This window comes from Crinia signifera, chromosome 4, assembly GCF_055691185.1.
Source record: "Crinia signifera chromosome 4, ASM5569118v1, whole genome shotgun sequence".
Lineage (NCBI taxonomy): Eukaryota > Metazoa > Chordata > Amphibia > Anura > Myobatrachidae > Crinia > Crinia signifera.
Genome location: NC_139220.1, coordinates 127,009,516 through 127,023,122, shown reverse-complemented (window position 1 = coordinate 127,023,122; position 13,607 = coordinate 127,009,516). Strand labels below are relative to the sequence as shown.

General features: G+C 40.7%; 1 protein-coding gene across 2 annotated transcripts in view; it reads right to left on the bottom strand.

Moving 5' to 3' along the window:
- NUDT4 (nudix hydrolase 4) overlaps positions 1 to 13,607 on the bottom strand; it is a 47,942-nt gene that overhangs the window by 10,716 nt on the left and 23,619 nt on the right. The window contains exons 2-4 of one of the 2 annotated variants that reach the window (XM_083182396.1): positions 3,839 to 3,949; positions 449 to 493; positions 32 to 119 (exon numbers count right to left, since the gene is read on the bottom strand). In XM_083182396.1, the coding sequence (XP_083038522.1) occupies positions 32 to 119; positions 449 to 493; positions 3,839 to 3,949 (244 nt within the window). The remainder of the gene's footprint in view (positions 1 to 31; positions 120 to 448; positions 494 to 3,838; positions 3,950 to 13,607) is intronic. The other variant, XM_083182397.1, reaches the window with a different exon arrangement.

Here is a 13,607-nt window from a genome sequence, read left to right as displayed (position 1 = left end):
AACCATTAATCAGACTAACAGAAGTGCTTACCGATGTTCACAGAATCTTCCCAGGCTTCCAGGACTTCAGTGACCGTGAGAACATACACATAAGTCCTGTGCTTCCTATCTTGGTTCTGCTTAAATACGGGAAATAAACAAACATACAACTTCCATTATTTAAGTTTTAATAGTTATTCAGCCATTTTTAATTATTCACTCATTCAGATACAGTAATAAAGATGGACTTCCAAGTAGTATTGACAGAGTTTTCAACGTAATTCTGTATCTGCAATGTGAAGTTATAATATAAATATATTGAATAATTGCGCATATTAAATAAAGGTGACGACAGCAGTAAATATTTAGGATTAAACTGACTAAATAATATCAGGCTACTTATTTGCAGTTTCTGAGGCATGAATGGACCATCCATTGCAGTATAAATGTGAAAGTAGCAAACATTCACCTCAAAAATTCCCAGAAGTCTTCCCAATTTCCCCTTTACTCCAGCCTGAGGAGAAAAAGAAATAAGTTCTGTAAAATGGACAGAAAACTGTGGGCACATCCCAGCACCTCCAGACATCCTTATTGCATTACTAAACCTCCCAATTGGTCTGCTATTGAAAAATGGTTCATACACTAATCCAACTAGATTACAGGGTGCTCAACATGCGGCCCCACAGCTGTTGTGGAACTACACACCTGAGGCATTCCTTGGCAGTTCAGCTATTAGGGAATGTCAACACTGTGGGAGGGTATGCTGGGATCTGTAGTTCCGTAACAGCTGGGGGGCTGCAAGTTTGACAGCCCTGGTCTAGAACATGACAGTCAGGAATGCCCAATGAAGATTTAGACACATTGGCGGATATACTTTTTTTTTGGGTACAGTTTGATCAATTTTAAGCATACAATCATATTAAATAAAAAAAATGTAACTGCGCAAGAGCAGTATACTAAAATGCTTTTTTTCTGCAGCCATAACCATTCGGTTTAAAACAGGAATATTGAGGTGAAGGGATGACCATCTGCTAAACAATCCCATTTGGAGACACATATCTGGCTTTATTATATAGCTTATTTTGCAGAATTGTTAAAGTAAAACACTAGTGTCGCATATTTTAACCCTTTCAGTACCAAAAAAATTTCTTAGCTGCTCAAAATATCCGCAAAAAAAAAAAAAAATGTTGCTCACATTTGTTATAGAATTTTGTTAAAAGTCTTTTATAAAATAGTTTAAAAAATAAAAAAAAAAAGATATTTCCTATATAAGGTAAACATTACAGGTCATTATTATGAATACAAATATATTGACTAATTCACTTGGCACTCAAAGGGTTACGCTTGGTCAGCAATAAACTAAATAGATTGTATTTTTACTTCTGGTTTTTACATCACCACAGGGTCAATAAATGGCCACTGCTGTACAAAATAAGTGATAACTAGAGGGCACTGTAACATTATTGCAACTTGATTACAAACCAACAGTAAAAGTTAAATATTGCAGTTTTATTTTTTGTTTTAAACCAAAATAATAAAGTAATGTTGCAATCCTGTCTTCTACAGTCTTATGGTGTGTACACACACCTGCAATCACCCTGCGATTCTGACTATATAGTCAGAATCGCATTGGTATCGCACGCAGATCAGAAGGGTTTTAACCCCTGCGATCCCGATGCGTGCTCCCGTATCGCACGGCAGAAAGTCTTGGCTGCCTTGACTATATGGTGCAGATCTGCACTATATAGTCAAAATTGTATGCCATCGCATGCATGTTGTGCAATGCGATCGCATCGGGGATCGCATGGCACATCTCACCGTGTGTACATACCATTACATTTGTAGAGTCCTGTAATGAACTGTAAATACATTAGACATTTTGTGAAGTCCTGTATCAATTATAATTTACAGAACTAGATAGGTACATTAACATACAAATGTACTGAAGCACTTACATGCCAAAGCACCATTTATTGAGGTATGATTTATAGCAGTATAAAAGTTATATTAATGCCACGAGTAAAGGCCCATACACACTTACAGATTTTCAGCTGAAAAATCGCTCAAAACAGCGCTGCCCAAGTAGCCATGATGCGCGCTCCCGCATCATCGCTAGCAAGGTGGTTCATCTGCTGGTTTCACCAGCAGATGTAGCGATGATGGATGGTTTTTTATCCATCATCGCCGGGTGTGTACTCTGCCGGGCTGAAAGATTAGCCACTTTCAGCCCGGCAGACCGCCCCACTGCCTCCCCGCCACCCGCATGCCCCATCACCTGTTATTCACCCTGCTGGTCCGCACCGCCCTGTTCATCTCTGGCTCCACACGGGGCCCAGCTCCCCTGCCCAGCAACACAACATACTCGTCTCCCTCCGTCAGACTACATGCCCTGCTCAAAACGGAGCACTGCTGGCCACCAATGGTTTATGTTTAAAGCCAGTAATATATGCATTGCTAATGGCACCACTGATGACTTTTTATTGAGCCAGTAATATATACATGCTGGCCTGTGCCAGCAATGCATAGATTACTGGCACCAATGACTATTGATATTATTATTATTATTATTAATTAGCCAGTAATATATACATTGTTGGCACAGGCCAGCAATGCATGTATTACTGGCACCAATGATGATTAAACAGCCAGCTGCCCACCAATAATTATTCATTAGCCAACTTCCCATGGCACTGTGCATGCAGGGCCGGCACCACCACTAGGCAGCTTTAGGCCTCTGCCTATGGGGGGCGGCACTTGGGACCAGGTGCGTCTCCCCCACCCCCTTCACTCCTCCCACGCAGTGGGTGAGCGGCGCCGCCTGCGGCAGCCGAACTCCAGCCCCCACCCCACCCTGGAGTGACAAGGCGGCAGCCGCATCCACCACCATGGAGCCAGGTGAGCGGCAGCGGCACTTCCCTCCCCTCCACCATGCAAACCAAAACCAAGTCCATACATAGCCTTTTATATGAAATATTTTAAGCAAAGTCGTTCACCTCCTGAAAATCTCTTGCTCTTTGGGACAATAGCTCAGTGTGTACGCACTTCTTCAGTGAAAGATATATCTTTCAGAGCTTTTGGCAAAGTATTTTAAAATGAAAATCTTCTAGTGTGTATGGGCCTTAATAGTTGATAACCAAACAAAATTAGCTGAGTGCAATCGCATGCAATAGATGCGTAGTACCTGCAGTAATACAATACCTAGAGTAACGGTGCATGACACATGCAATGCATATTTTACCTAAACATCCAGTTACTGGTCACACAGAGAAACATGCACTCCTACTGTTAGATGCAGTATATTTCAATTGGCTCAGAGACCTTTTATTATATCAAACCTACCAGCAGTATATCACCAGCAAGTACAATACCTACATAGCTTAATTATTAAATATACAAGGCCTTACACTGTTCAAAATAATTGTGAAGCTCATTTGCCAAGTCACTCAATGTGTCACCTTTTCTTAAGTTAATAGACAACTGACTTATCAGCTGCTTCACTGAATGAATAGAAAGTTAAACAGTGCAGGTTAAAACAGAGCAATACAATCAAGGTCATGCTGGTGGAGAACGCAGCATAGAAATGGCTAGGAGTATATATGTCCTTGTCCAACTGCAATACAAACAGATCTTGATCTGAATTACTGCTGTAATGTTTCCATTCATTTATTAGTGTGATATGGGTCAATGAACCATTTATATGACTTCCATGTCCTGAATTGCAGTAACTCAGCATAGCCAATTACTTTTTTAGTTTGTTTTCCTGTTATGGTCGTAGTACATGTATTGGAAAAAAAACAAAAACTGCCACATGCGTACATAACACACTGATATAAATATATGTAAAATGCAGCTATTCTACCTCTTCGTAGACCTCTCTCACTGCAGCTCCACCGGGCTCCTCCTCTGGCTCCATCCCTCCTCCTGGTACAATCCATTGATCTGGGTAACGGCTGCTGCTGACTAATAGTATCTGTAAGAAACAGATTTCAACATTTAGCTTTCATTTACACAAAAGAAAATAACTAAAATCACATTTCTCACCCCAATCATAGTAACCACAAATCTGCACACACTGATTTCACAAATAAGTTCCGTTAAGGACTTGCTGCAACCTATAGAAGGGGACCTATACACCGCCATTGACAAGGGTTACAATACGTTTAAGGATTTATAGATTTTTTTTTTATTATATATATATAAAAAAAAAAAAAAAATTAAAAATAGGACTAAATATCACTTATATTCTCATATAATATGTGCCAATAAGGTTCTCTGCAGGAGATTTAGGCCCACATCCACTAGGCATGAGGTACCGCATGCCTGGCAGCTGGACTGCATACGATATATCTTATGCAATCCCAGTCATGGTGGCTGCAGAATACAATAAATATTCCTAGCAGCCATGACTATCTGCACCTTCGATCCGAGGACCATGGAAATTCGCCTCAGAGGAAAATTGGCCAATTTGGTCCTGGATGCTCTTAATTGGATGGAAACCGGCCATTTTGAACTAGTGGAGATTGTGCTACTGTTGTTTCACTACTTTATCACTGTTGCAGGGACTGAGCAGCAGCACACTGGAAATTTTCTGCCAATCACTTCGGTGCTGTTACACTGGAAAGGATGGACAATGGAGGAGGAGAGGAGCATAGTCTGCGGTGGTAGAGAAAGGTTTTTCTCAAATAAATAATTGGTGTCGATATGGGATATTTAAAATTGTATTATGCGTATACAAATGTAATTCCCAGTACTGTACATCCAGTTATACAAACACGCAATACAGAAAAAGGTTGTATACATAAAAGGTCTGCTGTTTCTAAAACCGTTAACAGTATGCGTCAATGTTAACTCTAATCCTGCCATAAGCAGGAGCTTGAGACCCCCTCTTGTAATGTTAAACTATGAACTACCGTAGATTCCTGGGACAATTCTGAAGTTAGCTGTGAGAAGTTTGAGTAATGTAATGTTTCAGGAATGTGTAAGAATGGTAAGCCGATTTATGGTCCTGTTAAACCCTTGAAGAACAAAAAAGGGGCATGCACAGTAACAGGAGAAAGATGGAATAGTGCTTCAAACTGCTGCCGTGTAGCCAGAAAATTCACCACCCAGAAAGAGAGCACTTAACATTTCTTTGCAGTTTCTGCCGAGAAAAGACTAAGCAAGAAACCCACTTATCCTTTTACTCTATACTCACACACAGATTCTCAAACGCAGTCCTTATAACCCCACATAGTGCAGGTTTCACCGGTCTCCTAATAGTATCACAAGTGGAATATTTGGCTCCACCTTTATAATGCATCAGTGAGTAATGAGTAAATGTGCACCTGCTGAGTAACCTAGAAAACACAGACTGTGGTTTTGAGGACAGAGGGGTAGATTTATTAAGCTCACTGAAGTAATAAACTGTCTGGTTTTTATCACAGACCAATCAACTCCTACCAGTCATTTTTCAAACAAAGCCTGTAACTTCACAGGTATCAGGTGATTGGCTGGTGATAAAAAAACAGACTATCACTTCACCGAGCTTAATAAATGTACCACAGAGTTTGAGAACCTGTCTATAACCTGAAAAAAATGCATCCGAGTCAACATGATGTGTAACCAGTGGTGGTTTTTACCTAAGGGCTGCAGCCCCCCCAGGTAAAATCCGCCACTGTCTCTGCCTAAAGCGAAGCCAGATGAAGTCTGTGAGACTGCACTGGCTTCACTGTGACTGGCAGTGACTTCCTATTGGAAGTCACTGCCAGTCACTCAAGCCATCCCATTGGGAGGTGTTCCCTCCCTCAAGGAAAACCTCTCTCTGTTCAAATGCGCGCAGCCCCCAAAATGGGTTCTGTGCATGCGCAGTATCGCGGACCATACTGCGCATGCGCCGGAACCCGTTTAAGCCTCCGGGGGCTGCTGCAAAGGCAGCCCCCGGAGGCTTGGGCCAGCGCATGTGCAGAATGTATAAAGTTACTGCGCATGCGCTAGCCCCGTGCAGGGGACCAGCAGCAGTGGAGCACGGTGGCGTTGGCAGCGGAGGGGGGGGGGGGGACACATTGCGGCAGCCCCCCTCCTCCCAAACAGTAAGAGCCGCTGCTGCATGTAACAGACATTCCACAAGATTGTGTTAATTCACCTGAGATGCAGCACCCGTACATTTGTGTGCGCCCCAATTAGCACACAGTCTCCGGGTGTGTACTCCTTCAAATGTATCACTGAGGGTTACTCATGTCACATTTGTTGATTGATTTGGTTTCATCACGTGTACAGGCACAATCTCATTCCTCCTCACTATCCAATGTACCAGCTGCTATCTTACACTGCTGGTATACAAATCACTTATCTACATTTCTTTCTTTCTTTTTTTACTTTGGTCATAGTGACAATAACTGTGTTCTTGCGGTGTTCCTGCCATCTGATGACAATCAATATATCTGTGGCTCATCATTACTAATAGAACAAAACCTGTGAGAAGTACGTGTCCCTTCAACAGTCTGCAGTGTCATGGCCAACCTTAATGAAGGCATGCACAGTTATGGCTACATGGTCTTTTGTATCACTTATAGCGCACAGGCTCATACAGTTCATGCAACAATCATCTTGCCTAAAATATACAGCAAAAGATGGAGTGTTTGTGAAGTGCCACAGAGGAATCCTTGACTTACACCCTGACATGGAATTTTTTGCAAAATCTAGTAATCTAATATCTTCTGTTTTTGAGCAAAATGGCATCCTTCACCAGGCGCAGCGACTTTTCTGTATATAGCGCTACAAATAACTTCATGGAATTTTGTTCCACAGTACTAGTGATTGTAACAAACTGACTGTCAGTGTGGACCCACTGCCTCGAATCAAATAGGTCCTCAAAGCCACGGATTAAAAACACAAATATGAAAGTTTTATTTTCTGAAGTGCTTCCAGATTTGGGCATTTGTCACACTGATGAAGCATACAAGTTTTTGAGACTGAAGACTAAACAAGGATTTCAGTTAGGTCTTTGTAGTCCATCTTTAGTGGTAGAGCAGCAACTAATAATTTTAAATTCTGGTGAGTTACTCAAACACACAGAATACATGCCTCTTGTAGCAAAACACCATGTAGGCCGCAAGGAGCAAAACTTAGACAATCTAGCTCGAAAGTCTGGAAAACAGCCTTTGTAGGCAAGATAAAGCACTCATATAAGGGGAAAAAATTATGTGATTGAGGACTCAACTTACATTATGGACATTATGATTATGTTCTGTTAAAAAAAATTGATTGTTTCTTGTGTTTATTATGTTTGCAGTACAAAAGTAATCAAACATCACCATGATTATTTACTTACTATTAAAAAAAAGTAACACGTATTTGTGGTAATAGTGTATACCTTTGTAAAACCTGAGTACCAACATCTGTGAGAGATATGCAAAATATCCACTAAAAATGCCAGCATCTGCCAATTTGTTATATAGATTCAAATAAATGTTGTGTAAAAAATAAAATTTTTTATTTCCTATATAAAAAAGGTAAACCTTTTAAGTTGTATCTTAACACCATGAAGGGATCACTTGATTTGAGAACTTTTATTGTTGTAGGATCAGGGTTCGCAAATAGGCGCTGTAGCCGTTATTGAACACTAGGGATGCATTTCTCAAATATGCTTGCGTCCCCTGGGACGCACTCCGGCCCAACCAGCGCGCACTTTAGGTTCTGGCCGGGGAGGTTATGGATCTTGCAGGGCCACCAGGGCGCCGGGCAGTCAAGCACACGAGGAGGAGACCAGCCTTGTGTGACTCGGTGAGTACTGCGCACTGCAGTGGCTGCAATGTTATCATCATGCTGGGTATGTATGTACACTGCTGGGGAGGGGGGGGGGGGGGGGGGGGGTGGACATACCCAGCATGATAGTAACATTGCAGCCACTGTTTTGAGGTCCCGGCAGCTAACACTGCCTGAATGTAGATGGAGCTGCAGCGCATCACACAGCCCCAGAGCGTGCAGCGACAACTGCCGCATTGCATAGGTGGTCAGTGTGTCTCCGGGGTCCTGGCAGGGAGGGGATGTGGGGGCTATAGCTATTCATTGGGCTGCATTCATTTTGTTAATGGTGTATGGTGGGCTATGTATGTATGTATGTATGTATGTATGTATGTATGTATGTATGTATGTATGTATGTATGTATTACTGGTGAGCTGTGTGTGTGGTGTGTTGTTCTATTTATGTGTGCGCAAGTACTGTATGTGTGTGTGCAGTATGTGTGGAACACTGCTATAGATGACAATACAATGTATAGCCCAGGCAAAAGCTTCATATTGGCCTTAAATGTTTAAGTTTTTAGATGATTAACCTTCACTCCATTGGGACCCTGAAAAGGCTCAGGTAGGACCCCAATTTTTAGAAGTAAAGGTTCCCAGGGACCCTTTTTTTTCACGATCACTGCGGATTCATTATTTTTTTTATTTATTGAGGCATTAATATATCTGAGAAAATGAACAAAAATACTTTTGGTTCACTTCATTAGAGGAATACACTTTCCTGTTCAGGTGTGTTTTGGGACAGGACTCTAGAGTGCCTGCTTCCACTTCTGTACATTTTCACAAACTTAAAGACACTTCAATTGTAATGATTAGGCCTTTTACAAGTGGTTAGTGGCTAGGTTTTGGTTTGCTTAAATTAAAGAAAAGCCCATTATACCATTAGGTAACCATAGCAAATTCCTAAGTGGATGGAGAACACAAACCAAAAAAAAAAACAACTGTATGAAGACAGATCAAGTAAAGCACAAACTCCATTAACCACTAGTCTAGGGAAATATTAAATTGAGATAAAAAGCTATGCAGTCAACTAGTAGCGAACTGCAGTAGCAGAATGTTCAAAGGTTAGGATAGCATTGTGAGTAAATGCATATGAGTATAATAATTTATCTTAATACATCTATAAACTGAGGAATGGTCATAATAAAACCGAGCAAATAAACTCATGACAAAATCACATCATCAATAGCAGTAAGCTATGTAACCAAGGACTATTTAGCAGCATGACCCACATACACAAAATATGTAAACAGTTCACAGGTCTGAACAAGAAAAAAAAAAAGCTTACAATTTAAGAAAAATATAGTTAGCATAACCCGTAAAACTCTAGAAGGTCAGGTCAAAGGCAGAGACCATTTGGAAAGGTATTCTACAAGAATGTCCCAATACTTCAGGATAGCCAAACTCTCTTCAGGAGAGCAGATTGTTGTGAATACACCATTCTATAAGATTAGCAGCTTAGAAAGAATGCCCCATCTATACCACACTTTCGCCTACTGAAGAGACAAGGAGTTTGAGCAGAATAGGTGTCTTTCAGCTTAAGGTTTTAAACAGAATGACTCATACACACGAAGTGACAGCCTCCATGGTAAGCGATGCTGCTTGGCACAGACCACTCAGCATAGATCACACAGTGATTAGCAATGTGTGCTGCGCTATCTGCCACGGCCAGTCTTTTCTGGTGAGAGAACACTGGCGATGTCTAGATTTATACTGCATGCAGTATAAATATGGTCTGGCGATGGCGAAGTGCAGGACTGCTGTCAGATCGCTCAGAAGTAGGGCTACAATTGCTTTGTGTATGTCGCATTACTTCACACCCAAGGTATTAATACACCAGAGGTTATTACAATCTGAAATGGTTAATTTGAAACCCAGTGCTGATTTGTTGTTAGGAAATAACCATTTAGTTTCACAACGCTGCTCTCTAAACTCTGTCTGATTTCTTTCCACTATGGGTTACATGTATAAAGCAGTGATAAGGGAGGAGAAGTGAGCCAGAGGAGAAGTGCCCCATTGCAACCAATCAGCACTGATGTAACATCTATAATTTGCATAATATAAAAATTATACAGAGCAGCTGATTGGTTACCATGGGCCACTTCTCTTATGGTTCACTTCTCCCTTATCACTGCTTTGTATATGCAACCCGTAGTGGAAAGAATTACAGGTTGAGAATCCAGAGATCCATTTTCCGAATTATTCCCCCCAAAAAACTTGTTGTGCCGAGAACCCCTTTTCAATGCTGTCGGGGAAGATAGCATTGAATAGGGCCCCGCAGCCATCTCCCCCTTTGGGAGATGGCTGTGGGAGCTTGACCAACATTGAATACCCCCCTAAATGTCTTAATATCAAATTAGTCATATACAACCCCCTCCAAAACAACCTACAACACCATGCCCACCAGTACCTCCTCCCCATGCAAAACACATTATTGATATATACTACAAAGTCTAAATAAGACCCCATTTGGTAACATTTTCTTACACCTAATCATGAAAACAGAGACCTCCGTCACCTAGCTTTAGCTATACTTCCTAATTCTCTAATCTCGCTCTACAGCAATGGTTCTCAAATTTACTCCTCAGGACCCCACACATCACATTTTCCAGGTCACCCAGCAAGAGCACTGTATCAGCTCCTAACCTAATTTCCTCCAAATGTCTACACTATGGGGGTAATTCAATTGTTGGATAAAGGGGCAAACTACCATTGAAGGAACCGCCTACCTATATTTTAAACTATGCAATCAGTTTTCTGCCCCTAACTTCCAATGAACTAGTTACAGCACTTCCTCATACTCCTCTGGGAAATGAGGCCATAGCAGATGAAAGTAAAAAGGAAGAATTGAGAGAGAATTTCTTGCACAATTATTATTTAAAAAAAAAAAATGATCTCACTTTTTAGAAATGGAATTTGATATGCATTATAAAGGCCATTAACAAGTGTTTGAAAGCGCCTAGCTTAGAACGGGCTCTCAAGATGCACTTCTTTATTAAATCTAACCAATTCTCTTCCTAACCTTACTCCCTTCTACCCCTGCTGTGTAATCCCAGTCAGTCTGCCCCCCTTCCCTTTAGACTGTAAGCTCTCATGAGCAGGGCCCTCTCCGTGTACTTTTCTAAGAATACTGTATACCTCTGCCACTGTTAAAATAGCATCAGTGTCTGCTACTGCAATTGTATTTACCATGTCCTTGTTCCAATTTGCATTTGTACTGTAAATCACTATTTTCTTTTTTTTGCTCATCTATTGTCAGGTGCTGCAGAACCTTTGTGGCGCCATATAAATAAACAATGATGATGATAATCATCAACATGCATGATTTATTTTTAACATTAAGTAATAAAAAGAAAAAAAATTGGAAGTCGAAATTCCTATATGGGGCTTTAAGTTGCCAATAGTGATTATCTATAACATTGGTCAGTTTGACAGATAAAAAAAAAAAAAATAAAGAACTTTGGAAATAGCAGCCGTTTAAAGAGTCCTGACACAAATGCATCCATGTCATGAATTTAACACGCATTATTCCATGAAATACAATTAACTGAATTCTCTGCTTCCAGATCAATCATTTACATGTAGCAGCTCTGAGCCTTGAACCTGAATATTAACCTAAATCAAGATAAGGCTACCTTTGGAGTCACCTGGCCAGAACAACGTGGAATGTGCAAAATGTTTAAGTGCCGGATGCTTCAGTTAATCTTTAATACAAGAGATTTTACAGAATGGAAAAATTACAAAGCTGAACTGTTGGGGAGTTTCCAGCAATGATTATGGATGTCAAAGCGATCATAAAAAAAAAAATCAAATAAAAAATGTTTAGTGTAATTGAGGGGAAAGTTAAAAAAAAGAAAAAAAGTAAACAAAAATAATAAAAAAATCGAGAGACTGCCTTTTAAACACCATTGTAGAGAAGGCATGTTCTGATTGAATAAGAAAAGGTCAGACAGGTTTTAAACCCCTGCACACGGTGCAATAAAAATCAGTGATATTGCTCATTTTAGCCTTTCTGAGCGATATTGCTCATTAAATCTCCCATTGTGTATGCACCCAACAACTGCACATGCACGCTTCCGCAGGTCTTTAACAACTCACTCTATTGTCGGTGCATCTACAGAGAAGGGAGCGGATCATTGAGGGCCATGCATAACGCAGTATGGTGCCCGCATGCCAGCACCCTGCTGCTGCAGATGGAAATTTTGTTTCTGTGCAAGGTTTGTTTATATATTTACAGTTTCTTATATAGCGCAGCAGATTCCGTTGCGCTTTACAATTGTAAACAGCGATATAACAAACTGGGTAACACAGACAGACTTGGAGGTAGGAGAGCCCTGCTGCACACTTACAATCTATAGGGATATAGGAGGGAAACACAAGGACAGGCACCAGTAATAGCATAGCTTGTAAGTCCAGAAGGGAAGCTATATAATACATAAGTGCCTCAGAGGGTTATGCACATGGAACTTAAATATGATAGGCTTGCCTGAAGAGGTGAGTTTTCAGGGAATGCTTTAAAGTTTGGAGGCTATTGGAGAGTTTTATTGTGCATGGAAGAGAATTCCATAGGGTGGGTGCAGCCCGATAAAAGTCCTGTAATAAAGAATGGGAGCTGGTGATCCGTGCAGAAGAGATGCAGATATTGAATACGGTAAAACACAGGTAACCAATGGAGGGACTGGCAGAGCGAATCAGCAGACGATGAGCGTCTTGCTAGGAAGATCAGCCTAGCAACAGCATTTTGAATGGATTGTAGTGGTGAGAGTTTGTTCTTGGTAAGACCAGTTAGGAGACTATTGCAATAATCAATGGGATATAATGAGTGCATGGATAAGAGATTTAGTAGTGTCTTGTGTGAGATAAGGCCGTATTTTGGATATGTTTTTTAGATGCATGTAACATGATTTGGTGACAGATTGAATGTGGGGAACAAAGGACAGTTCAGTGTTTGGAAAAATTGAGTTTTAGGTGGCGAGAAGACATCCAAGATGAGATGGCAGAGATGCATTCAGGGACCAAAACCACTGGCGACAACTCTGGGGTTGATAGATTTGAGTATCATCCGCATATAAATGATACTGAAATCCCAAAGAGCTGATGAGTTTGCCAAGAGAGGAGGTATAGATTGAGAAAAGAAGAGGACCTAATGGGCCCCATACATCAGCAATCACAATTAATGGATTTCCAGATCCAGGGATTTTTTGGCCAGATAAATGGATTTTACAATCTATCCCACACATTACAGATTTATTTCAGTGATCGGCAGATTTTTCCATCTAAAGATTGCATCTTCATATCTGGAAATTGCCCAATCGATTGCTGCTCATAATGTAAATAGATGAAGACGACGAATTGGGAATGCCCACACATAGAAAAAAGATCTGCAGATAATACCAGATTATTAAACATGTTTAAAAACCTGATTAAGCAATCGATTGGCGATTTTGATTGGGATTGCCAAAAGGGGGAGCCCACACATCTAAAATTAGTTGTGGCAATCATCGCCATATCTGAAAATTGTCACAGTTAATTGCTGCTGTATGGGGCCCTTTGGGTGCATCGGGCTCGCAAGCCCTAAAAAAGCATGCAATCTGCATGCGATATGGCTTCCGATGTTCACTATATCAGCAACATCGGAAGCCATATCGCCCTGTGTGTACACACTATAAGATTCTGATAATTGTTTAGATTCTCTTTGCACAACAAATATCAAATTATGAAATGAAGTCATATTATATGTTTTCACATGGATCTCATGTTTCTGCTATTCTATTTATTCAAATTCAATTTTTGCTAGCACATATTAAAGTGGGATACTAGTGGGGTATAAAAAAAACTTGGAGTTAAAA